The 27,355-nt window shown below is 43.9% G+C and overlaps 1 protein-coding gene across 1 annotated transcript in view; it reads right to left on the bottom strand.

Moving 5' to 3' along the window:
• Window positions 1-27,355, bottom strand: part of WWC2 (WW and C2 domain containing 2) — a 148,066-nt gene that overhangs the window by 56,608 nt on the left and 64,103 nt on the right. The window contains exons 2-4 of the mRNA XM_027962647.2: window positions 13,583-13,692; window positions 7,555-7,758; window positions 6,773-6,849 (exon numbers count right to left, since the gene is read on the bottom strand). Of these exons, the coding sequence (XP_027818448.1) occupies window positions 6,773-6,849; window positions 7,555-7,758; window positions 13,583-13,692 (391 nt within the window). The remainder of the gene's footprint in view (window positions 1-6,772; window positions 6,850-7,554; window positions 7,759-13,582; window positions 13,693-27,355) is intronic.

Here is a 27,355-nt window from a genome sequence, read left to right as displayed (position 1 = left end):
CACATGCTGTAGTGACATGCTGGAAGTCTCGAATGTGAGACTTCCCTGGTGGTCCAGCGGTTAAGACTCTGCCTTCCAATGCAGGGGGTGCAGGTTAGATCGCTGGGTGAGGACCTGAGATGCCTCCCAGCCAATACACCAAAACATAAAGCAGAAACAATACTGTACCAAATTCAATAAAGACTAAAAATAATCTAAAACATTAACTAAGTTAATAAAAAAACTTCTCAACTGCATCTGTATTTCTAAAGAAATTTACACTTTTACACTTCCAACATTGTATTTCAGTTTGATAAACAATCAGTAAAAGCAGTCAAAATTCACCAAAATTTTCCTGCATCAAGTTTTTACCAAATCCCACTTATTTGTAATTTTTGCTATGAACTTTTTAAAATATCAGTTTAGTTGAAGGTTTAGTTTATGTAAGATATTCTCCTATCATAAGTATCCATAATGAACAAATGAAATGATGAATTTTGGCTTTGTAAGTATCTATAATTAACAAATGAAATAATAAATTTTGGTATAAATTTTTCACATTCCTCATCTTAAAAAAAAGGTGTTTTTTTGTTTTTTTCTTTTTCAAAAACTTGAACAAGTCAAGTGGGCCTTGGAAAGCATCACTACGAACAAAGCTAGTGGAGGTGATGGAATTCCAGTGGAACTCTTTCAAATCCTGAAAGATGATGCTGTGAAAGTGCTGCACTCAATATGCCAGCAAATTTGCAAAACTCAGCTGTGGCCCCAGGACTGGAAAAGGTCAGTTTTCATTCCAATTCCAAAGAAAGGCAATGCCAAAGAATGCTCAAACTACCGCACAATTGCACTCATCTCGCATGCTAGTAAAGTAATGCTCAAAATTCTCCAAGCCAGGCTTCAGCAACACGTGAACTGTGAACTTCCTGATGTCCAAGTTGGTTTTAGAAAAGGCAGAGGAACCAGAGATCAAATTGCCAACATCTGCTGGATTATGGAAAAAGCAAGAGAGTTCCAGAAAAACATCTATTTCTGCTTTACTGACTATGCCAAAGCCTTTGACTGTGTGGATCACAACAAACTCTGGAAAATTCTTAAAGAGATGGGAATACAGACCACCTGACCTGCCTCTTAAGAAATCTGTATGCAGGTCAGGAAGCAACAGTTAGAACTGGACATGGAACAACAGACTGGTTCCAAATAGGAAAAGGAGCATATCAAGGTTGTATATTGTCACCCTGCTTATTTAACTTATATGCAGAGTACATCAGGAGAAACGCTGTACTGGAAGAAACACAAGCTGGAATCAAGATTGCCGGGAGAAATATCAATAACCTCAGATATGCAGATGACACCACCCTTATGGCAGAAAGTGAAGAGGAACTCAAAAGCCTCTTGATGAAAGTGAAAGAGGAGAGTGAAAAAGTTGGCCTAAAGCTCAACATTCAGAAAACTAAGATCATGGCATCTGGTCCCATCACTTCATGGGAAATAGATGGGGAAACAGTGGAAACAATGGCAGACTTTATTTTTTGGAGCTCCAAAATCACTGCAGATGGTGATTGCAGCCATGAAATTAAAAGACGCTTACTCCTTGGAAGGAAAGTTATGGTCAACCTAGATAGCATATTCAAAAGCAGAGACATTACTTTGTCGACTAAGGTCTGTCTAGTCAAGGCTATGGTTTTTCCTGTGGTCATGTATGGATATGAGAGTTGGACTGTGAAGAAGGCTGAGTGCCAAAGAACTGATGCTTTTGAACTGTGGTGTTGGAGAAGACTCTTGAGAGTACCTTGGACTGCAAGGAGATCCAACCAGTCCATTCTGAAGGAGATCAGCCCTGGGATTTCTTTGGAAAGAATGATGCTGAAGCTGAAACTCCAGTACTTTGGCCACCTCATGCGAAGAGTTGACTCATTGGAAAAGACTCTGATGCTGGGAGGGATTGGGGACAGGAGGAGAAGGGGACGACAGAGGATGAGATGGCTGGATGGCATCACTGACTCGATGGACATGAGTCTGAGTGAACTCCGGGAGTTGGTGATGGACAGGGAGGCCTGGTGTGCTGTGATTCATGAGGTCGCAAAGAGTCGGACACAACTGAGCGGCTGAACTGAACTGAACTGAACTGAATCTCTAAAAATGATGAGTATATTATTAAAGAGCTTAATTTATTCATTTCACCTTTTCAACAACTAGACGCCAGGAAGGACTGCCATCCCATTAGCCTGAGGAGGAAACTAAAGCCTGGTGATCACCAACACCTACGACCATAACATAATATACAGCAGATGTTTTAGACTGAGGCTCCTATGTACCTGGTCCCCAAATACTTGACCCACTTGCTCTAATTCAATAAAAAGAAATAAAGCACACCTGCTAATATTGTTACATTAAAACAATGCAGTATGAAACCAGTGCTAGACTTTGTACGAAAAACTGTTACTAGAACCCAAAATGGAGACAGGTCCTATAAGACACCAAAGCAATGAGGAGCTAGCTAATTCTTGAGTTATTATTTTTGTGAGTCCCCTGAACTGCAAAGAGATCAAACCAATCAATCCTGAAAGAAATCAATCCTGAATGCTGAAGCATTCAGGAAGCTGAAGCTGAAGCTCCAATACTTTGGCCACCCAAAGTCAAGAGCCAACTCATTGGAAAAGACTCTGATGCTGGGAAAGAGTGAAGGCAGGAGAAGGGGACGACAGAGGATGAGATGGTTGGATGGCATCACCGACTCTATGAACATGAGTTTGAACAAACTCTAAGAGATAGTGGAGGACAGAGAAGCCTGGTGTGCTGCTGTCCATGGCATCAGAAAGAGTCAGACACGACTGAGCGACTGCACAATTTCTGTGGCATTACTTTGTGAAAGGGATGGGTACATGCAAGGACTTCTCTGGGATAGGTAAGCCAAGAAAAGCTAGGTTGTCAAAATCCAGGAAACTCGGCTCAAGCTATCCAGGCACTTCAGAACACCTGCTGCTACTGCTGCTAAGTCACTTCAGTCGTGTCCGACTCTGTGCGACCCCATAGACGGCAGCATACCAGGCTCCGCCATCCCTGGGATTCTCCAGGCAAGAAAACTGGAGTGGGTTGCCGTTTCCTTCTCCAATGCATGAAAGTGAAAAGTGAAAGTGAAGTCGCTCAGTCATGTCCGACCTCAGCGACCCCATGGACTGCAGCCTTCCAGGCTCCTCCGCCCATGGGATTTTCCAGGGAAGAGTACTGGAGTGGAGTGCCATTGCCTCTTGGGCATTCTCAAAGAGCTACCTCGCCAGAACACGCCTGCGTGGCAGAGAGAGGGCACCATCTGCCTTGCCACGTTCAAACCATGATATGGCTAAAAGCATCACAAGAGAATGTGGGCCATGAGGGCCCATGTGCTGTGGAAGCATTCCTATTAAAAGGCATTTTCACTGACAGGAAGTGTTGGACAAGCACCTCCTCCTTAATGGAAGAGAGGCTCTCATCTTTCACTCCAGTTACTCGTGAATTCTTCCTCCCCCTTCTTGAGGGGAGCGCCTTGTCGAGAAGGGCACTCCTCCCGACTCACTCTGTCATCCCACAGCGATGACACACAGGTGAACACAGGCTCCTAAGCGTGCATTAAACCTGCCGCAAAATAAGCTTTATCGGAGGGGTTCTGCGGCATCAGGTGATGGGTCTGGGGGACGGGACTCCGTGGGGTCTACTGGGATCTCTCCCAGTTACACAGGGCTCCGTTTCCTCCGGCGGCTATTGGTGTGAGGCAACCTGTATGCTCTCGTTTATTCTTTTTTGAATAATTTTATTTATTTCGGCTGTGCTGGGCTTTTGCTGTGCAGGCTTTTCTCTAGTGGCGGCGAGGGGGGCTACTCTCTGGTTGTGAGGGCGTCTCCTTGCAGCGGCTTCTCTCGCTGTGGGGCACAGGCTCCAGGGCATGCGCGCGCAGCAGTTTTCGGCTCCCGGCGCTACAGGCTCCACAGCCGCAGCACAGCGGCTTGCTGCCCCGAGGCATTATGGGCTCTTCCCGGAACAGGGATCAAACCCACATATCGTGCGTTGGCCGATGGACTCTCTACCACTGAGCCACGAGGGAAGCCCTGCTTTTGTTTTAAATAACCCCCTCTTAGTTTGCATCTTTTCTGAAATGGGATTTAAAGAGGCAGACTACCATAGCCTGTTAAGGTATTCCATATACAATATGAGGTACTGCATTTATGTTCAAAGAAAAGAACTGTGAAGAATAGTTAACATTTTAAAGGGGAAGCAATAATACGTAGTGACGTCAGAGATGGGCACAGGTCCAGGGAGTACTGAAGTTTAGCAAGGGTAAGTTTTGACAACATACCTTCACCCGTCGTCCCACCCCAGCCTTTTTTTAGAAAAGATGTCTGCCTGAGAGATTATAGAAATGTACAGACAAGACACAGAGACGCAGCAACGAGGTGTCCCACAAACCGCTCATGAGCTCCTGGAGGAACAGACAGAGAAATGAAGGCGGGTGGACAGGGCAAAGGGCTGTTTGTGGCAGAAACGAAAACTTCCAACAGTGACTTCATAAATTACACCCAAAAGTCCACACCAAAGAGGTTTGCTTCCAGAAAGTATAGATGGACTTTCTTCATACGTTTTCTGAGAACAAATAGAAAAGTTGTGAGGTTAAACAAACAAACATCTATTTGCACACACTGGAGAATTACCAAGACAGCAAGAACTTCTGTTAAAGAGCCAAATGATAAGAGAGGCCTCATAGGCAAGATCCAAACTTGGCATCAGTTCTCCTTCTGAGGCATCTGCGTACGTGATCGAGAAAGTGAAAAGCTGGGAAAATGCAGCGACCGGGAGCCTGACACGCAGAGAAGCACTGGCTGTTCCTCAGAGCCGAGGGCTCCAGCCTCAATCAGCCTGCTTCCTCAGGAAACAGCCCAGGAATTCCACTGGGATTCTGGAGACCTTTGACCTAAGAGAAAGGGTGCTTGGGAAATAGACCCATTCTGAGGAAAATGAATGAAGCCCAAAGACTTCCCTGTGGGTTCGATTCCCAGTCGGGTCACAAATTCCCCTTATGCCACGGGTGTGGTGAAAAAGTTAAAAGAAGAAGAAGAATGAAGCCCAGAATTCAGAAAACTCAAACCCTGACTGAATGGAAGTTATCTGCCCCTGAACTAACTTCCTCTAAGAAGCAAAAGTAAATCCTCTTTGAAGGATAACAAGATCATCCCAAACCTTAAATTATCTTTATTCTCTTTCATACATAATATATGGCTCTTAATTAAAAGCAAGCAGCTGTTGAGAGGTCAAATACTGACCAAAAATCCAGAGAAAAAAACCCAGACCAGACCGAGGAATTCAACACATAAGAAGTTTTAGATATTATACTAATCAAGACATGGAATTTTAGAATAACTGTGATTATTTTGTTCAAAAAATTATTACATTGATGTGCAGAATTTGGGCAAGTAACTAAAAACAAAAAATAAACAAATTTTAGAATTGAAAACGTGTGGTGGAATTAAGCTGAATAAAGGATAAGAAAATCCCAAACTGTTTAAAAACTAAGCAGAACACTCTGATGAGAAATCATAAAGAAATCAGGAAATATTTTGCACTGATTGACTAACGAGGCCGGAAACTGTGTGTGAGTATCTGCTCGAGTGTATTTTAACACAGCAATTCCACTCCTAGTTGCATAACCAACAAAAACGCGTACATCTGTGAACCCAAAGGCATGTGTAACAGACACACACAGTAAGATGCAAGTTATTAATTACTAGCAATTTGTGTAAACTCTAATGTACATCAATAGTAGAAGAAATGAAGGATTCGTGGTATCTACACAAAGGTGGGATGGTTTACACGCAATAAAAGTGTATGTGGATGAATCTCAGAATGTTGAACAAGGGTCCAGTGGTTGAGACTCCAAGCTCCCAATGCAGGGAGCAGTGGGTTCGACCCCTGGTCAGGGAACTGGATTCCACATTCGGCAAGTAAGAGACCCTGTGGTTCAGCTAAAACCCAACACAGGCAAAATAAATTAAAATAATAATAATAAATTTTTAAAAATACAGAAGAAATGTTGAACAAAAGAAGCCATCAGTAATCCATGTGGTAGCAGTTCAGTTTCACAAAGTTCAAAGCAGGCAGGAAACTGATTTACAGCATTGTCAATAAAGGTCACTAGTGTCACCTTTAGGGAGAAGGACAAGGGCGACAAGGGAATACCATGGGGGCTTCTGGGGTCACGGCAATAATCTCTTTCATGACCTATGCAAGGGTTGAATGAGTTTATTTACTTGGTGAGCAGTCTTTAAGACTCCAAAACTCAAGGATAAACAAGCTGTGACCTTAACAGCCGTGTGGTCAGAAAGATTTAGGGTAAAGATCAGCAAACAACCCATAAGGAAGTGTGAGGCACCAGTAAAGTCTGACCTAGAAAAAGAAGTGATTTGGTAATGTGAACTGTGAACACCTTGATAGATTGGGCCGTCTGATGAAAAAGCAACTAAGCTCCACTTTGGACGTGTACTTTCAGCACAATAAGGAAAATTGAAGTTTTTTAGACTCAGAGTTTGATTCTATATACTAACTGCAAACAATAAAACTGCCCAGAAATGGAACACAGTCTGTCACATTAATAAGAACAATCTCACAAACGTGTTTCAACAAAAGTAGAAAGACCATCCATTGAGGATAAGTGGAACGGTTCCTTCACTGAATTGAGATGGCAGATGACCACAGAGGCCCCTTCCAGATTCTCTGCATATGTTCAGCATATTAATAAAACCACAGTAAAAAAAAAAAAAAATCTTACCCTTAATCGTGTAGTGGAGATCTCAGCTTTTAAGATATCAGGGTCATATTTAGTACTGGATGAAGAGCCTGAGAATACTTTCAAAGGGAGAAGAGAGGGGGAAAAAAAAAAAGTAACTTGTACAAGTTGCGTAACTAGCTGTCAACTTAGAAATTACAAACGCTAAAAACGACAGGATTTACATGCTTCTGGGATACTTACTTAACTTTACAACTCCTTTATTGTCATTCATCAGACACCTAGATATAAAAAGTCATCTTCAAACCTTCATCATTTTTTTCAATAAAAAGGAACGTTATCAAGACCCCAGTGCCTCAGTTTCCTGTGGATTTTATATCTATGGATAAAATCTTAGAGGAGCTTATTGCAGATACAGCTTAACTGCGCTTTGTGTTACCCAGAAACTTGTCACTTAAGTGGGATGTCTGAGCCCATCACGGCTGCTTGCTTTACAAAAGCCCAGCCTCTGAGATGAGAGAGAGATCGGTCAACTCAGGTGGTCAACAGAAACTTCGTCTGTGCTAATAACCGCTCCAGTTTCAGTTTAGTCCCACTAAAAACAACGTACAAGAGCAGCACAAGGGCCAGATTATTTACCCTGATCTGAAAAGGTAAACGTCAATCCCTCAGCGAGGAGACCTTTATCTGAAACGGGGCTGAGGGGCTCCTCCTGCCCAAGAAGGGACAGGACCCAGAGCGCCGTCCCACAGACACCCAGTGGCCTCCCGTCACCTGCAGGTCGGTGCCCACTTCTCAGGTCTGAACAGCCACGCTGTACTTACAGCTGGTGCGAGAGCTGGACTTCTCCTTGTAGGCATCATTCAAGCGGACGTATTCGTCCAGGGCCAGGGCCAGCCTCTGCTCCTTCACGTGGTACAGCTCCCGCTGCGTCCGCAGGGCGTCCTGCGCCACCGACAGGTAGTCCTTGAGCATCTTCTCCTGCTCCCCCCGCCATTGTTTCCGCGGATCTTCGATCTGTGTAGTTTCTGGAAATAAATCAGGTGGGTTATTTTTCAGAATTTAAAAAAGAGGTAGCTGGGACTTCCCTGGTGCTCTCTGTGCTCTAAGTAGTGGCTAAGACTTTGCGTGCTCAATACAGAGGACCTAGCTTCAGTCCCTGGTCAGGAAAATAGACTCCACATGCTGCAACTGAGAGGCACAGCCAAAAAAAAAAAAAAGAGAAGAGTAGCCGTCTTTAATTTTTATCTCCTTCAAGTAGTTAGTATTATGAAGTGACGTCTCCAGAAACGTTACAGTTTTTGCTTTATTTTACCCAGTCCATCGCCACTCTGACCTCTTTCTGTCCTCGTCATCAATTTATTCACACTGCAAATATATCATATACAATGTCAAAGTAAGCACAGTGACATGGTTATGCCTGGGTCAGCCCTTCCCAGAACCCTCTGGCTCCTCAACACCTTCAGAATAGAAGCCACGCTACTTGTGGCCCTGTGTAATCTGAAGCCAATATACTCCCTACGCTTCCGTGCACTTAACACAGGACTCTTACCAGGCTGCCCTTTACATCTACATCCCTCAAGGTCTGGGATGCAGACCCGCACCGGTCCATGAGCTCTGTTATGTGTCTGTGACAATACGTACAGGCGTCGAGAGTAAGCATTTTGAAATCTTACAGCAATTTCATACAGTTACTGTGTACCTGTTGACTCTAATAATACTGGGGCTTGCATTTTAAATTTTTTTCAACTTTTCTAATTCATGGTGATTGTTCTTTTATGAAAATACCAATCAGTCCACAGTGGATCAGAAATTTTAAAACAAGCAAAAAGACCAAACCCCGGTGTCCCGCTTCAGGAGAATAGCCCACGGGACTGTCCTGGGTCCTGCACTTCTGCACACGGGCATCACCTGGAGGGCTCTAAAAGAAATCCCGGACCAATCGGAGTGTCTGTGGGTGGAACCCAGGCAATGGCAGGTTTATAAGCTCCTCCAGCGATTCCCGGGAGCAGCTGCAGCTGAGAGCCTCTGCTCTGCGACAGCTCACCCACTGCATCCTGCGTGGAATTATGAAATTATTTGAAATATCTCATCTTAAACTTGCTGAAACCTGCCTCCTGCACCCCTCCCAGAGGAAACCACAATAAAAGCCCAAGTCGTAGACAGAGGTCAGCCAGTAAGAGCCCAAACATCTCTATTTCTAACATTCCTTATAACTCAAGGTCTATGGCCATGTAAATGTCCAATATTTACATTCAATTCCAGTATTTTGAAAAGTATGAATGCAAACTGTCTGAAAGTAGAGAGAATTCATCCTCTAACACACAGAAATGTATGGTCTTCACTCTGGATGACCCAGGATTATCCTTACCTCTTAGTGTGCAAGCCTCTGAGGGTATTCAGCACTTAGACCAAGTGACAGGCTTCAAACAGAGCACATGGATGAAGACGGGGTGTCTCTGGAGGCTGGGTTACAGGGGCTGCAACCACCGTCTTGCTCTCTCTGCCTGGCTCTTCCTGGCTTTTTCAATCTAATGAAGCCAACTTCCAAATTAAAAGCCGTCCTATGGACACAGCGGGCTCTTCTGGTGGCTCAGATGGTAAAGAATCTCCCTACAGTGCAGGAGACCTGGGTTTGATCCCTGGGTTGCAAAGATCCCCTGGAGAAAGGATTGGCAACTCACTCTAGTATTCTTGCCTGGAGAATCCCATGGACAGAGGAGTTTGGAGGGCTAGAGTCCACGGGGTTGCAAAGAGTTGAACATGACTGACCAGCTAACACTTCCACTTTCACACTATGGACATAGCAGGCTTTCCACCTGGCGCTAGTGGTAGAGAACCCGCCTGCCAGTGCAGGAGATACAAGAGACGTGGGTTCAATCCCTGGGTTGGGAAGATGTTCTGGAGAAGGAAATGGCAACCCACTCTGGTATTCTTGCCTAGAAAAATTCCATGGACAGAGGAGCTTGGCAGGCTACAGTCCATGGGGTCGCCAAGCGTTGGACATGACCGCATGACTGAGCATGCGTGTGCGCACACACACACACACACACACACACACGCAAGGAATGAGGAGGGGGCCATCAGCTGGCAGCTGACAAGAAACTGAATTGTTCTGACAGCCACACACGTGAGCGCAGAAGCATAGTCCCTCCGGTCATGCAGCCCGGCTCACACCTTGAGGTCAGCTGGAGAGAGCCCTGGAGCCAGAGGACCGACCCCGCCCAGCCTTGCCTGGATTCATTGCCCACAGAAACGATGAGATAAACGGACTTTAAGTCACAAGTTTGGGGGTAACTTGTTGCAGTGAGGTAAATAACTAGGAAACTAACCAAATAAAGAGTTGACATAAATTGAACGTGTAAATGAAAAACCTGAAATGCTTGTAAGTTATAAAAGCTGTAGTAAGATATGTATTCCCAGTTCTCTCTCAATATCTTTCGAGGTTTTACCGAATCGTATCTCCCTATATATTGGCGAATGGGCATACTTTTCAATAAAATGCTTGTCAACAGCTAAATTACCACAAAGCACTGAAAGTAACACTGATGCACACTTAAGTGAGTAAAGTACAATGGTAATAACCATAATAATAAACTGTCAGCATTTGTTTTGGATAGACTAGCTGAAATACTCCAGTCAACTGGTTTAAATAGCGATGCTACTAGCTTCGGCAGGCACCACTGACATTTCTGATATGCCGTCCCATTCAAATAGGAACTACAAACGTGGGTTCCCAGAGGCACTTTAAAGAAGGCTTCATAAAGTAGGACTGGGCTTTATCTCCATCACTTATGTTTGCTGAATAGATCAGTGAAGAATATTTATTAAATGTAAATACTCAAAAAAAGTATATTACACAAACGTGTTTTTTTTTTTTTTTTTTAAGACCTGGTGGCCTTAGGAGATCACTGTATTATAATGCAATATAATTTGCATGTTGTCTACTATATAAGAGAAGTAATATATCACATACTGTTAAGACATCACACACCTCAAGGGAATTCACATTTCATCAGTTTTACAGATGGGGAAATTTATAGATAGCAAACACACTGTGAGCTACAAGAACTTATCAGGGAAGATAACATTAAACTCTTCAAAGGAATATTACTTCTGTCTCTAACGCACATTTCTACTCTCTCTGCTGTGCTCAGGAAGAATGAATCAAGTGAATATGAGCGACTCTCCTTTTCTCCCATTTTAGAAATTCTCTGCTACGTTTACCTGTTATGGTGTGTTATTTCTATGGACAGTTGAGCATCTACGGCATGACTAGAGAAAACAAGATGCTCGGGCGTGATCCCTCCTGCCAAAGAGATTGCAAGACTCAGGACAGGCCATGACACAGGAATTAGAGCCATAAGGCGACAGCAAGCATTCTGTACGGTAGAAAATGGTGAGCGCCCGAAGAGAGCAAGGGTGAGTGCCACGGAGCCCAGAGACGGGGGGCCTCTTCCAGCTGAAAACGTCAGGTCCCGTGGAATCGGCAGTGATTAAGCAGGGCTTTGAAAGGTCTGAGACAAGAGGCCCTTCGAGCACCAACCCCTGTCTGGCGCTCCAGCCGTTCTCCCAGCCTCGTTCACACCAGCCTCTGATCACTGACTTTCTCTTCCTTCTTTCATTAAGTCCTGCTTCCTGTGGCCTCTTCAGACCTCTGGCTTTACTTATGGGGCTTCCTTCTGCAGGCAGTTTCTCCTTCCAGCCCCCAAACTGTACCCCATCCCCTCATTCCCCAGCCCTGGTTAACTCACTCATCCTTTGGGCATCAGCTTAAAGCACCTTCTCTCGGGAGCTGCAGGCACGCCGCTCAGAATGGCTGTGGTGCTTTACTTGGTCTCCTTTGATCTACTGGCGATGGTGGGACTAGAATCTAAGGCCCTGCTCTCTCACTTCTTCCCCAAGACCTCAAGAGGGACGAGCTGTGGTTTCTTGAATGTCGCGTTGAGAAATACAAAACTCATTCTGTAAGCAACAGTGTGTGGCAGGAAGGTTCTGAGTAAGGGCATGAAAGGATCTTAGTTATATTTTAGGAAGATCACCTGAGAGAAATGTGAGGTTCTCTTATCAAAAGAGTTGATATGATACGCAGAAAATTTTTTGGATGAAAGATTATATATTAAGTTTAAAAAAAGCAGTTTATAAAACTATGTGATATAGTTCCACTTGATGTAAAAAATATATTGAAAATGGTGTGTGTGTGTGTGTGTGTGTGAACATGAAAAGGTCTGGACAGACACACTGAAAGGTTTAGAGTATCTGGTTATTTCTGAGTTTTCTTCCTTTTCTTTTAACCTATAGTTTATACTTCTCTCCTCAGCACATGTATTGCTTCTATGAAAAATATTTTTAAAATTTTTAAATATTTTTTTAAAGGGAACGGCACAAAGTATCAAGGGTCTGAGAAGGCTACGGGAGCAAGTCTGAAAACACAGAGGGAAAAATTATGTATCTTGATTGAGAAGCAGCTGCAAAGGAATATATATTTGCCAAAATTCACTGAAATAACATGCTTAAAATTTGTGCATTTTTATATGTAAATGGACCTTAATTACTAAAAGACAAAAGAGTTAAGGTGCAACTCTGACTCTATCAAAAAGTGATTTACTTCTGATTGCAGTGATACTATCAAAACCTTACAGATAGTACTTCATAATTACCTTCTATAAATGGCAACCCATTCCAGTATTCTTGCCTGGAAAATCCCATGGACTGAGGATCCTGGTAGGCTATAGTCCGCTGGGTCGCAAAGAGTTGGACACGACTGAGCAATTTAACTAACTAACTAACTAACGAATAGTTAGTTACAAACACCCCCATCAGTATCTATACAGAACCCTGACTCCACACGCATAGCCACCGAAAGGTGAATTCTATTGCAGACACTTAGGGCCTAAAGTAACAACATTGTCAACGTCAAAACTTTTACTTCTAATAATTTAATAGTGTGACATAGAAATAGTATTGAACAGCCAAACACTCTCTAATTTTTTCCTGAAAAAAAAAGAGAAAGAAAGAAAATAATGCTGAAACCAAACAATATCAAGACATAACATACGTGCAGACCAGCTGCTAAGAGAAGAATATGCAACTTCCTCCCAAAACCACTTCACAGGAATGTCTTTAAGATTAATGAGATAACGGATCAGAGCCTTTTTAGTGGGAAGACTACTTGCTGTGGGTAACTGGGGCACTTCGGGGCACAGTAAATCCTCCAGGCCACTGGGATCCTATTACCGTACCAAAGAAAAATGGGAGACCTAAAAATTTATATTCTGATCATCAAGTTTTTAAACATTTAGAACATTTCTCAAGCATAATTTAGAACCGAAATGCACTTTAATTTCTTTAAAATCCATCAGAGAGGTTTTTAATCTGTGCGTCACACAGCAAAGCTCTTCATTGGTCTCACATGGAAGAATTTATCACCATGCGAGGCACCCAGAGGTGGGGAAGTAAAGCTGTCACTGTGGACAGTCACTGTCCACAAGAAGCTCACAATTGAGGGAGAAAAAACCTGCAAACAGATAACGTGCGGGCAGTACAATGAGTGAGTAGCTGGTGCTGTGGACATACCTGCATGGGGCGTGCCACTCGGAATGGGGGAGGGACTTGCAAGGGGAGGGTCTGGTGCCCTTCCAGACAGACAGACAGACAGACAGACAGACAGACTCCTCTCTTCCTCTCTGCCCTCAGAAGCCCAACAAAACTTCCAAAATGGACATTTCTGTTAAAGTGAGGGTTTGAAATACAGAAATGCCTTCTGCAGAGTGTTTGCTCTCCTGTATGACTCTAGGTTTGGGGGGATTACTTGTCTGACATGCTTGTTTGTACTGAAAAGGAAAAACTCACTGTTTATGTGATCGATGTAGTAGACACCAATCTGAGGGTCGAACCCGGCTTCCCATCCCCACGGCAGTTCATCGCCAACACAGTCAGCAAACGACAGGGGCTTGGTCAACCTGGAACAGACCAGAACAAAGGCACAGGTGACTCTTCCATCCAACCGCACGTGTCGAAGCCCAGCACCACCCGCGTGCTAAGCGTCCAGGCTGCATTTCTGTTTTGTTCTTTACTGTTTCTGCTACTGTGTTTTAAATCTTTAAAGAAAAAGAAAAACACAGGACTAAAATGTAGAGATGAATATAGCAAAAGTATATACCAAAAAAGTAGCAAGTCATGATACCTTCTGAAAGTTTACAGCTTAAGACTGGGAGATAAATCTGTACAGTAAATGAATAAGGTCATCCAGGAAGAACTCCAAGCTGAGGGTTAGGACGGCTGGGATACAGAGTGAGCTCTGAAGCTAACTAGCCTTCCTACTGAACAGAAAAGGGCTTCCCAGGTGGCTCAGCATAAAGAATCTGCCTGTCAATGCAGGAGCCGCAGGAGGAGTGGGTTTGATCCCTGTGTTGGGAAGATCCCCTGGAGGAGGGCGTGGCAACCCACTCCAATATTCCTGCCTGGAGAATCCCATGGACAGAGGAGCCTGGCGGGCTACAGTCCACGGGGTTGCAAAGAGCTGGAGCATGCACACGTGCTCAAGACAAGATATACACCTGGTTACACCAACTACAGATTTGGCTGCTCTTCGAAAAATTAACTCGACTGCAAGGTCCATGAAGAGCTCTCCTTGAGAGGAGGGACAAATAGATCTTATTTTTACACTTGGACTAAATAGTCCCTCAACAAAATGTTTAATGGAACCAAACACAAAGTATTAATATTTATATATCGACGTGACCTCACCTTTTGAGATGCCTTATACTTTTTCTTTAAGCCTTAAAAGTAACGGGGAAACTAGTTATCTAAGCAGGTACAGGTTTTGGGCTTTATCATGGGTTGATTTGCTCTCTCACTTGCTTCATTTTCGCTTCTCAGATTTTCCTTGGTTGTTAGAGCAGCTGCAGGCAGGCCAGCGCCAAAGACTGGTGACCACCCTGCTGTAGGGTGGCCAACTTCAGGTGACATCTCTGCTCACTTAACACTAGGGCCCCATCAGCGAAGTTCCAAATATGAAGTCACCTGGACTCTGTGATCCACGCTGGTGGGTATCAGTGATTTCACAGCACAAGTGAAATACAGGTCATTTCTAGAATTGCATCATTCATCAGAGTAATGAGCTGTGTCGTGTTTCAGAACTCTGGGAGGAAAACATGAAAAGGAAGGAAATCCTTTCTTCCCAGGTGTGGCCTGCGACAGCCCTCCTCCGAGGACGTAGTACACTGAGGATCAAAAGAAAGACGCGTCTCCTTTTCTCTCAACCTTCCCTGGGCATGAAATCTACTTCTGGACGTGGCTACAGGGGTCCCAGCCTTCCCAAGCAGTCCAGCCCAGACAAGAGTCATGAAGAATGCCCTCCCAGGACCGACCTCGGGGCCAAGTCACTTCATTTCCATCAAGGGAATGATTTCTAATTCCTGACTTAGCTTTTTTCCTCTTTAGTCTCCCAACTAAACCAATCCTTTTCCAGTAGTCATGTATGGATGTGAGAGTTGGACTACAAAGAAAGCTGAGCACTGAAGAATTGATGCTTTTGAACTGTGGCGTTGGAGAAGACTCTTGAGAATCCCTTGGACTGCAAGGAGATCCAACCAGTACATTCTAAAGGAGATCAGCCCTGAATATTCATTGGAAGGACTGATGATGAAGCTGAAACTCCAATCCTTTGGCCACCTGATGCAAAGAGCTGACTCACTGGCAAAGACCCTGGTGCTGGGAAAGATTGAAAGGCAGGAGGAGAAGGGGGTGACAGAGGATGAGATGGTTGGATGGTATCACCAACTATATGGATGTGAGTTTGAGCAAGCTCTGGGAGTTGGAGATGGACAGGGAAGCCTGGCGTGCTGCAGTCCATGGGGTTGCAAAGAGTCGGACATGACTGAGTGACTGAACTGAACTGAAAGCAATCATTTTAAGAAAATGATTTTGAGCAGAGAGCTGTTTATTCCCCAGGTCTTTTCTAGAGCTCTTCTAGATATGGCCAGTACATTGAGGAGCAGCGAGGCCAGCATCACAGGCCCAAGCTTGCTGTTAACATCAAGCGAAAGCAGGTGACTGGCCTGGCCAGTGTTGTACACATCAGGGGTCAGCACAGCCACGTCACAGGGCATTTGCATTGTACGAAACTGACTTGAGGAAAGCTTCTTTTAAAACCCCCATTTCAACACAGGAGGCTTTTCTTCAGTTGTTTTGAGGACTACTGTGGACACTGTATCTACTTGGGTGGCAAGGGCTGCTAAGAACTGTCAGATGCCTTTTCCATTTATCTCCACGACTTGCGGCTCACTGAGATCAGCCCTGGGATTTCTTTGGAAGGAATGATGCTAAAGCTGAAACTCCAGTACTTTGGCCACCTCATGCGAAGAGCTGACTCATTGGAAAAGACTCTGATGCTGGGAGGGATTGAGGGCAGGAGGAGAAGGGGACGACAGAGGATGAGATGGCTGGATGGCATCACTGACTCAATGGACGTGAGTCTGAGTGAACTTCGGGAGTTGGTGATGGACAGGGAGGACTGGTGTGCTGTGATTCGTGGGGTCGCAAAGAGTTGGACACGACTGAGCGACTGAACTGAACTGAAATGAACTGAGGATCCTTTTATGATCATCTTCTGTATCACTGCCGGGAAATTGCCACAAACGGAGGAGCCTGGTAGGACTACAGTTCATGGGATCGCAAAGAGTCGACCTTCACGACTCTTGCGCGTGCAAGTCGCCCGACTGAGCAGCTTCACACCTTGTTTATCATTACCCTCACATTTTTTTTTAAATTTACAGAAAAGGTTGAATTACATTAAAGAAAAAATAACCTATAGGGTGGGGCTGTCTTACTGGACAGCCTTCCCTACCTCAGTTTCTTTCTCTTCATTTTAAGTGGTGGTCACAACCCCTATCATCTTGCAGTGTGACTACTGGCTACAATGAATGGAAGGATGAGAACGGATTAACTCAAGAGTGTCCAGGACATGGTTAGGCAGTCCATAGATGTTGGCAACTATGAACCCAAGCAAGACACGTGACTTCTCTCAGTCTCCAGGGAATGGAACCAGGCAGCACCGTGTACAGCAGTGTTTCTCAGAGTCCAGTCCACATGATCAGCAGCTTCTACATCTCAGAACCGGTTAGAACCAAATCCTTGGGCCCTGGAGTACAGTATATATTATGCCTACAGGATCAGAAACTCTAGGGCCCAGCAGTGTTTGTTTAATCAAGTGTTCCAAGTAATTTGAAAGAATTTGGCTCAGAAGTTAAGAACTTGAAGTTTGGCCTCAAAGGGACCTGGATTCAAGTCCTTGTTCTGCCATCTTACAACGCCGGGCAGGTTATCAACCTTCAAAGCCTCTGTTTTCCAATCTATTATTTTTTTAAAAAGGTAGGGACGGAGTCGGGGGGAGATCATGAAGTTTAAACACGAACCAACTGGTGTGATGCCTGACAAGTGGAAAGCTTCCACATGCAGTAGACGAGCGAAACGAATCTCAGCCGTGTTAAGCAAGGCATCTAACATGGCAACTGGCCACACTCACTCTGCAAACCTGGCGTCAATTTGAACTTAATCTGAGTCCAAAATCTGGCTCTTAGAATTGTGCTCAAATCCCACCTTATATCATGAAAAATGTGCAGGAAAATTGGGTTTTCTTTTGAAAAAGGGACTAGATTCTATGTGTATCAAACGCTCCCCACCCCATGGGACGCAGCCGTCTTCATACTCTGTCGGTGGGACTGAGCTTCCATCACCTGATTGGACAGAGCCCCTTGCACATCCTTCTGCTGGAGGATCCTCGCTCCCTAACCTCCTCTATCCTGGCTGTCTAAAGGGCACAGGCATCCCAAAGAAATAAAGGATAAGGAGACATGGAAACGGTATGTTTGAATGACAAAAGAGAGACATTATGCAAGTTTTATCCGGGCACCAAGTATGATGCGAATATACCTGCTCCTTCGACAACCAGAAGTCATGAAAGTTTCAGAACATGCACTATGATTACAAGTTATAGTAACTTGGCTACACTTGGAAATAATCCGGCTTTTCCTATTATTGCTTAAAGCAGATAATAAGCACTTTTTTAACTGTCACTGTCCTAACACTGGCATTACTTCTACACGTATAAATGTAACTGTGAACTCACTTAAAAATTCAGACATTTCCCTTCCTGGAACTTTAACATAAATGGTTCCTTGCAGTTATGCTGCAAAAATCAATTTAACACTGTATTTTCTGTATTTAGAAAAACAGATACACGATATTGATAAGAGTAAAACCATTAAATACACATTAATAAATTTCAAACTTTTAATTCTTTTGCAAATTAGGAAACAGAAATAGAGTAACATTCTCAGGTACCAAACAAACAAAAGCACTCAGATACGCTGCTATCCTGATAAAGAAAACATTACTATGATACACTAAGAAGTAACAAGAGACAGAAACAACAGACATATTCCAAAATTAGAAACAACTCAGAAGAAATGTTTCTAAATTTCTTCCTCTTGTTTTGCACAAGGAATCTCTGAAAGAGTCAATCTTCCTTTGATGTCGAGGAAGTAAAAAATGGATGGAGTTTGTTGGTTCTCCCACAAAGGAGCAACAGCAGGCAGAAAGCCTGAAATTACCAAGCGTCTTTATGCTAAATTCCAGAGATTACTCTTTGCTTAAAAAACAGTCTTCCTTTGCACCGTGACTAATGTGAAGAAAATGGCAATTTACTGCAGTACTTTGCCACAGTTTACATACAAAACTTGAACTCTGCGTGGTATTTCCTCTCCTTGTGGGCATTATATCATTCTTTCATACAAGCCATCACTGAGTGTTTATTGTCAGGCCACCGAGTCAGGGTCCTATGACAGGAGACGTCACACACAGATGAATGTACTCCTCCCGCTTATATGATGGCGAATAGTGTTGTGTGTGCAAGCGCACAACCAGACACACTCACTCAGTGCTAACTGCAACCGAGTTTGTGCTAACTAACGTTAGGTGAAACGGCACGTGACAGAACCGTTTTCAGGTTGATGAAACCCTTGCCACGGTTCCAGCCTCCCAAATGTACAGTTGAGCATGAATGTTAAAGGTCTGAAGAGTTATTTTTGCTTCACAGCATCTGTTGCTGCCGGCGTTTAACTCAAGGCGGAGTCGCACCGTCAACTGCGATCGCTACAGAATCGGTCCACACAAACCTGCTTGAATTGCTCTGAGAATAGGGGTAGGGTTAAAGATGAGGTTCACAACGTGAATTTTACAGGGAAGGTAAAAAATTACAGAACTCTCTCTACTCTTCAAAGAATTTTAATTTACAATGATGCTCATCAGTCCCCAGAAAGCAACTTGTGTTTCCATCACTCTTCTTAGCGGGGAAACTACCACCACCAAGGAAAGAAAGGGAGTGGGGAGACACAGGGCTGAGTGAACAGCGGCAGGGAGAAGAAACCGACTTTTAAGAGTACAGACCTGTTCAGAGGAGGGTAGGGCAGTTAGTTAGTTCTGCATCTTTGGGAAAAATAGCTGAAATTCTTCTCAGCAGGTCCTGCTGGATAGAAGCAGGCTGGCAGACAGGCAGGACCACAGATTGGGGAGGGCACGGCTGCCCTGGGGCTTGAAGGGCTCATCCGAGGTTACCAGCCGTAAGGGGCGTCACAGGGGCGTCTAGCCGGGCTCACTTCTTCAGCCTGAGTCCACGTCCTCTCTGATCCACTGGCTCCCATTCCGGTCTCCTCTGCTAGACTCTGGTCTTCCTACAGCTGAGACCCACCGTGGCCGATTTTATTCGTGGTGCCACAGAGAGCCAGGTTCATCCTTCTTCCATGTGACGGGCTTTCAGATATTTAAACACAGCAGTCTTGTTTCTGAGTCTGTTCGCCTACAGCCTGGGATGCCCCATCCCCTCACCAGCTCACCTCTCTCCCTCCACTGAAAAGCCAGCCAGTCTCTGTCCATAATCCCCTCTGCTTCTCTCTGCGCTGCAACGACACTCCGTCAGTAATCATCCAGCGTTAACTGGATAACTGTCTCACACAGTTAATTTCTTCTCCCGCAGCCGACAAGTAAACAGGACACAACGGATGGCATCACCGACTCAACAGACATGAGTCTGAGCAAAACTCTGGAAGAGAGTGAAGGACAGGGAGGCCCGGTGTGTCCATGGGTCGCAAAGAGTTGGACACGACTGAGTGACTGAAAAGCAAGCAACAGTAAGAACAGTCCCCTCTTAACCCTTCAAAAAGCCTTCCCTCAGGTGTTCTGGCTTTTTTTTTTTTTTTTTAATTTTTTGGTCACACCCAAGGCAATCTGGAGCTGTATTTTCCAGACCAGGGATTGATCCTGTGCCCTCTGCATTGGAAGGCAAGTCTTAATCACTGGAAATTTACTTCCTAACTTCAGTCTAACTCTGGCATAGAGATTTCAAATCTGGAGGATGGCAGGAGGCCCGATTATCACATCCATTACAGCACCAAACGGGATCCTCTCATTCCTTCAGAAATAGGAAGGAGAGGCAACATTTGTGAATAATTCACCTTCGAAAGCACACATGGCTTGTGTGCCCCCAAAGTGCTGCTGCTTTGGGGACGCAAACACAGTACCTACAAAAATGTCAATACTTCCAATATTCTATGTTAAAATAAAAGTCAATTTTTACATAGAGTAAATTATCCTAATAAACATTTTCTGAGTGCTTCCATGTACTACACACGCTTTAAATATCTATGTATGAGTTAAATCCCCATAAAATCCTGCCAAGTAGAGGCAAGTATTATCTCCATTTGAATACCCTGTGCAGGAAAAACAAAACAAAAATCAAAGGAGCTGGGACTGTGCCGCACACGCCCCTCCAGTCCAAGTTTGTGGTTTCCAGCCATTAAGTCTCTTGTGCAGGATACAGCCATTGGTACTGCCAATTCTGGGCATGGATTTAACTGCTGATACGCTACTTGGATTGACTGGCCACCAATTTCTGGAAGAAGCTGCAAGAAAGGATTTCCTTAAAAAAGTTCTGGAGGGCTACTTCCTTGGTGATCCAGCGGTTAAGACTCCATGCTTCCAATGCCGAGGGCCTAGGTTCAAACCCTGGTCAGGGAACTAAGATTCCACGTGACTTGTAGTGTGGACCCTCCCAGAAAAGAAATTCTGGCAGGAGGAGGTGGAAGGGGCCCTGGACTTTAAGACGACCCCACTGAGAATGGGTCCATCGCTGCCTCTGCCTGAGCACACCTGTGTCCAGCAGCAGCGGCTGTGAGTGCCCATGGGGGACTCCACACCAGAACCTTTGGCAGGAGGGGCTCCAAACAAGTGAGAAATAAAGCCCAGCTGCAGATGAATGGAAGATACACTCCAAGGACATGCAGCTCTTAAATTCTTTGGAGATTTGATCAAAGATCAAAAGCAGACTGGATAGCAATTTCTAGGTAAAACTATATGATGCGTGCATGTTTAAGAATTAGCAGGAGACTATAATACAATTCAATTTAACTGTTTGTATTGCCTGCCTATTAAAGCTAAAAGAGTTGATGCTAACAAAGCCAAAATTGTGAATTCTCTTTCCCTCAGGGGCTCTTTAATACTGGGACTGACCTGAAATTTTGAGTTAGAGCAGAGGTTCTCAAACCTAAGCGTACATTCCACTCATCTGAAAAGATGATTAAAACAGATTGCTGGGGCCACCTCAGGGTCTGGGACTCAGCAGATCAGGGGTGGGGCCTGGTCTACTGACACCAGGATTTGTAAGGTGTTTTTTTTTTTTTTTTTTTTTTGAGAATTTTTAAAATTTTCATACAGTTCAGTCAGTGTTCATGATTCAGTTCAGCTCCTTCACTGCCAAATCTGGGGGCAGGGACTGCTTCAGCTTCTCTGCCTGCTCTTTGTGATGACCAAGGAGTAAAGGGATCTGCTGCATCGAACTTTAAACTTCACATTTTTCTTATTTCTCTTGTCCTTCCCCTTGGCTGTGAGCAGGAAGTCCTTGATGTCCCCAGTTGTGTAAGACACGGCCACAAGGTGCAAAGAGCCTGGCTGGAACATCCATGGAAGGATCTGTGTCTGTGATGAGTTCCCCAGCGATGCTCAAGCCATTGTTCCCTGGATCACACTTCTGAGAACCATTGTTTAAAGGCACATTATACAGCCCCAATCCACCCAGGTGATAGAGAAAATGAAAACAAACTCAACTTAAAAATGAAACTGAAGGGAATTCCCTTGTAGTCCAGTGGTTAAGACTCTGTACATTCACTACCAAAGGTAAGGGTTCAATTCCTGGTTGGGGAGCTAAGATCCTGCAAGACCTGCAGCATGGGGTGGGGGGCGGGGTGGGGAAACCTGGAAGCAAAAGCCTATGCTTCAGAAATCTCTATAATGACGATGACATATTTAGCAAAATTAGTAGCTTGCTAATTCTCAAATTTGGGCCACTTTGTTTAATTTTAAGTAAACTTTTTCCCTCAAAGAACACCTGAATAATTTTAAAATAAGTTCTTCAGAAACACGGTTTTCTCTTTATCTCATCTTCTCACTTATATACGAAATACACAGTAACAAGTATTCAACATTATTAGTCATCAGGGAAATGGAAATCAAAACCACAATGAGGTACCCACTAGGATGGCTATAATTTAAAAAACAGAAATACCAAGTGTTGATGAAGATGTAGAGAAATGGGACATTGTTGATGGGAAGCTAAGACAGTACAGCCTCCATAGAAAACAGTTCGGTAGTTCCTCAATGAGTTAAACACTGAACTACTGCATAACCCTGCAATTCCACTCTGAGGTGAATAACCAAAAGAACTGAAAACAGGTACCCAAACAATTACATGTACCTGCAGGTTCATAGCGCCACCGAAAGCCAACAGGTGCAAAGAACTCAAACGCCCATCAGTGGATGAAAGGATAAGCAAAGTGTGGTATATATGTGCAATGGAATACTATTCAGCTATAAAAAGGAACGAAGTATCAATACCTGGAAATACTAAATATGCTACAATGTGGATAAACCTCCAAACATTATGGTAAGTGAAAGAAGCCAAACACAAAGGTCACATATCATAATTCTATGTATATAAAACACCCAGTATAGATAAATGCATGCAAATACAGAGAAGATCAGTGCTTGCCAGGGGCCACAGAGAGGAGCAATAGACAAGTGCCCATCGATGGTAGAGTGATGGAAATGTTTTGGGACTAGAGAGAGGTGGGGGTTGGACACCATTGCGAACACATATACGCCATTGAATTGTTCACCTTAAAGGGACTGATTCTGTGCTTTGTGAATTTCACCTCAATAAATTGCTTCATAAAATTAGTAACAAGTTTTAAGAATGCCAAGACTCCAAGTGATTATTTGGAGTAAGTAAAATAATAAAAACATGGGAAAATACTCAACTTCACTAATAATAAAAATAAATGCCAAATAAAACAATAATGAGGCTTGATTTTTAAGACTCTCAGGATATCAAGTTTTTGTTTTGTTTTGCTTTGTCCCAAGGATGAAATTCAGTTCTGGTGGAGGATATGGGATCAGTTCCTTTCATTTATTGCTGGTCATTCTGTAACTTGATACATCCTTTTAACAAACAGTTTGGCAGTATTAAAAAACCATTACACTGTTGATCCCATGTAACCTAGGAGTGCAATTCTTACACAGTGTTCCCCGAACCCTGTCCCACCTGATCACCCCCAGGAAGACTCAGGAGCCACCTTAAGCATCTTACTAGGTTCCTGTCTTTCCCATCAGCCTATGGGCTTCTCAAGGCCAGGGCCCCTTCAGCCTTCTCTGCACCTCTAGCCCGATGCTTTCCTCACACAGTCGGCATAGCATCTGTGTTGGCTGACTGAGTGGGTGCAGGTTAGAAAGGAAGACAAAAATGGAAACAAGGACACCATGGAAGAATGTCATTTTTAAAAATGTTCTGTTTACACAGATGTAACAGTAAATTGCATTAACTAAAATAATAATAGGAAGGTTGATATTAAGATGATGGGACAGGATAGGAGGAAAACATCTTTAAAACCTGAATCAAAATACCTGGTCTCATAATTTATTTCAGTTGACTATCATTACATTATGTATCAGAAATGAATAGCTAAACAGAAAACAGATTCTTAGTTACAAAGAGGGCAAAGAATTTATTTCAGGTGTTTTAAAAATTCAGCAAGTTCTTTTTTTTTTTAAAGTATTTTACCAGGAGAAAACACAGAGGTCAGCAAACACTTTAACCTACACCTCTTTTCTCTGCTAAGTGCCAAGAAATGTTTGCTTGCTGGATTATTTGGTTTTGGAAAATAGTTTGAGAATTTAAGTGGATATGTTGGCAAAGAAGGTAGGAATGTTTAGAAGAGGAAGAGGGCTTAAGAGATTACTGTCCAAACAAACGAAAACCCACCACCAAGGTCTTGTTCTCCTACCTAGAGTTTAAACAACACACAATCGTTACAGATTGCATCACAGATGACAGCTGTTCAAGGACCAGGATGGGAAGAAGCTTGACATTCACTCTGGAGAACATACCCATCACAACAACAAAGAGATGACACACGGCTCACTCACCCTCTGTGTGTTAGATTCAACCTCATTCTTACAGAAGTCGACCAAATGAACCTGAGTTACTTTTATCAAAACTTAAGGAACTAGGCTTCCCAGGTGGCTCAGCGGTAAAGAACCGCCTACCAATGCAGGAGACACAGGTTCAGTCCCTGGTCTGGAAAGATCCCCTGGAGAAGGAAATGGCAACCCGCTCTAGTCTTCTTGCCTGGAAAATCCCATGGACAGAGGAGCCTGGTGGGTTACAGTCCATGGGGTGTCAACGAGTTGGACACAACTTAGTGAATAAAACAACCACAAAGTAAGCGAAGGTTCATTTAACCATATACCACCGTTCCTTGACAAGATAACTGGAAGGGGGACAGAATCTAAAAGACCACTAAGGTTCATAATCTTTCTATATGCTTATTTGCTTCTTCTGTGAATTGTCCTTTTAAAAATTATGTTGTTTATCCTTAATGATTTGTGACAATTTTTAATATATTTTGATATTAATCCTTTGTTAAGCTGTAAATATTTTTCCAAGGATATTACTTACCCATAAACTTTGTTTATGATGAGTAAAAGACTGATTATTTAAAAGTGTTAGGCTAATTGGATAGCCAGTTAGGGGATAAAAGCTAGATCCTCTCTCTTCCTTACAACAAAATTAATTTCAGATAAATCCAAAGAACTATACGTGATACATGAAAATAACTGAAGTATGAAACCCGCTGGAAGAAAAGATAAGCAAGAATTCTTTAGGACTTCTGGATTCCACCCCTTAACCTAGTGTTTCAAGCTGTAGCCTCTTAACTCTTGCCATTGAAAATAAGTTCAATGAAAATAAAATTGTAATATAAAATTTTATCAGACTGCTGGCAGCAGCTTTGAGCTAATGGCTTGCTCTCTTTGTTAAACAAGCAACTAAGTATTAGAACAACAAATGGATTCAAAATTGGGAAAGGAGTATGTTAAGGCTATAAATTGTCACCCTGCTTATTTAAGTTATATACAGTGTACATCATGCAAAATGCCAGGTTGGATGAAGCACAAGCTGGAATCAAGATTGCCAGGAGAAATATCAATAACCTCAGATATGCAGATGACACCACCCTTATGGCAGAAAGTGAAGAGGAACTAAAGAGCCTCTTGATGAAGGTCAAAGAGGAGACTGGAAAAGCTGACTTAAAACTCAACATTAAAAAAGCGAAAATCATGGCATCTGGTCCCATCACTTAATGGCAAATACATGGGGAAACAATGACAGACTTTTTTGTGGGCTCCAAAATCAGTGTGGATGGTGACAGCAGCTATGAAATTAAAAGACACTAGCCTGGAAGAAAAGCCACGATAAACCTACACAGTGTATTAAAAACCAGAGACACTACTTTGCTGACAAAGGTCCATCTAGTCAAAGCTATGGTTTTTCCAGTAGTCATGTATGGATGTGAGAGTTGGACCATAAAGAAGGCTGAGCGCTGAAGAACTGATGTGGTGTTAGAGAAGACTCTTGAGAGTCTTGGACTGCAAAGAGATCAAACCAGTCAATCCTAAAGGAAATCAATCCTAAATATCCATCGGAAGGACTGATGCTGAAGCTCTGATACTTTGGCCATCTGCTGCGAAGAGCCGACTCATTAGAAAAGACTCTGATGCTGGGAAAGACAAAAGGCAGGAGAAGAAGGGGACGACAGAGGATGAGACAATTGATGGCATCACCGACTCAATGGACAAGAGTTCAAGCAAACTCTGGAAGATGGTGGGGGACAGGGAAGTCTGGTGTGCTGCAGTCCATGGGGTTGCAGGAATTGGACACGACTGAGTGACTGAATAACACCAGCAAGTGTTAGAAAGGTGCTAAAGATATAATATTAGCACCATTAGATCTCCTTGATCTAATAAGAAGACTTGAAAAGTAGGGGAAAAAAAAAGGCTAAAAATGACTGACTGTGATTTTCCTACTCCACTATACCTACCTGGGGAATACAGTCTTAGGCTGAATAGAAGACCTCAGCAAGGAATGCAGACCTGGGGCAAATTTTAATTTAGGAAGGCCGACCTGAGAGTGATGGACTGGGTGCATAAAAGTAGCGGGTCTCAAAGTGTGGTCCCTGAACCAGGAGCGTCAGCACCACCTGGAACCTGGGTGGAAATTCAAGGTATTAAGTTCCTCCCCCCAAACTACTAAATCGGAAATGGGGAGGGCACGGTCATGCTTTCCACAGGATCCTCAGGGATCCTCACGCCTGTGAGTGCTGCAGAGAGGCTGAAACGGAACCCAGTCCTCCCTCCCACCTGCGGAGAGGAGGTGATCACAGTGACAAGGAGGAAGGCGACCGAGGTAGGGGTGACGCGGAGGGCCGGGAAACGAAATAACAGGATTCGAGGCTCCTGGGGCTGGCAGCCCTGCTGGATATTTGAAAGCGGAAAAGCTGGGTAATGAAACATTGGGAGTGTTACTCAAACAGTACACTCAACAGACGTGAGAGCAGGAACCGAGAAAGCCCACAAGGCTACGATTTGCAGTTTCAAAGGAGTGTGTTGATACCAGCACAGGTAAGCAAAATGATAATCAATTAATGTAAAAATATGTCGTGTGCCAGCTGCCAGAGGGACAAGGCAGGTGAGATGCGGGGTGAAATTTCCAGGCGGAGATCAGATAATGGGTGAGACTGATGAGCCAGGCAAGGCCTTGGGATGGGCCCACGTTTAGGGAATAAAAGGAGGTCACGGTAAGGATGCCCAGGAAACCAACTTCAACTGGAAGAGGAAAAACAACCACAAGACACGTCAGTCTTTAGCCTTTTTATTCCTGCCAATAGGAAGTAACAATAAAACTACCGACAAAGAGACATTTCGTTCATGCGTCCGTCGGGTCTTCCGATGTTTACCGACAGCCTCTCTCAAGCTCTGGGACACACGAGACACGAAGTCTGGCTCTGGTCCCACCACTGCTTCTGCAGACCATGAGCGCCTGTCCCCTAGGTGCGAGCTGCGTAGAAATCGCCTTGCCGGTGGTGGCTAAACGTTTGCTCAGGAGACAAATACACTTGGACTCTGCCTCTCCGTGGTGTCATGGCTGAACACCAGTGTCTTTGTGACCGTGCACAGAGC

This window comes from Ovis aries, chromosome 26 (genome assembly GCF_016772045.2).
Source record: "Ovis aries strain OAR_USU_Benz2616 breed Rambouillet chromosome 26, ARS-UI_Ramb_v3.0, whole genome shotgun sequence".
In the NCBI taxonomy this organism is placed as follows: Eukaryota; Metazoa; Chordata; class Mammalia; order Artiodactyla; family Bovidae; genus Ovis; species Ovis aries.
Note: the sequence above shows the minus strand (reverse complement) of the source record. Positions and strands in the feature narration are given on the sequence as shown.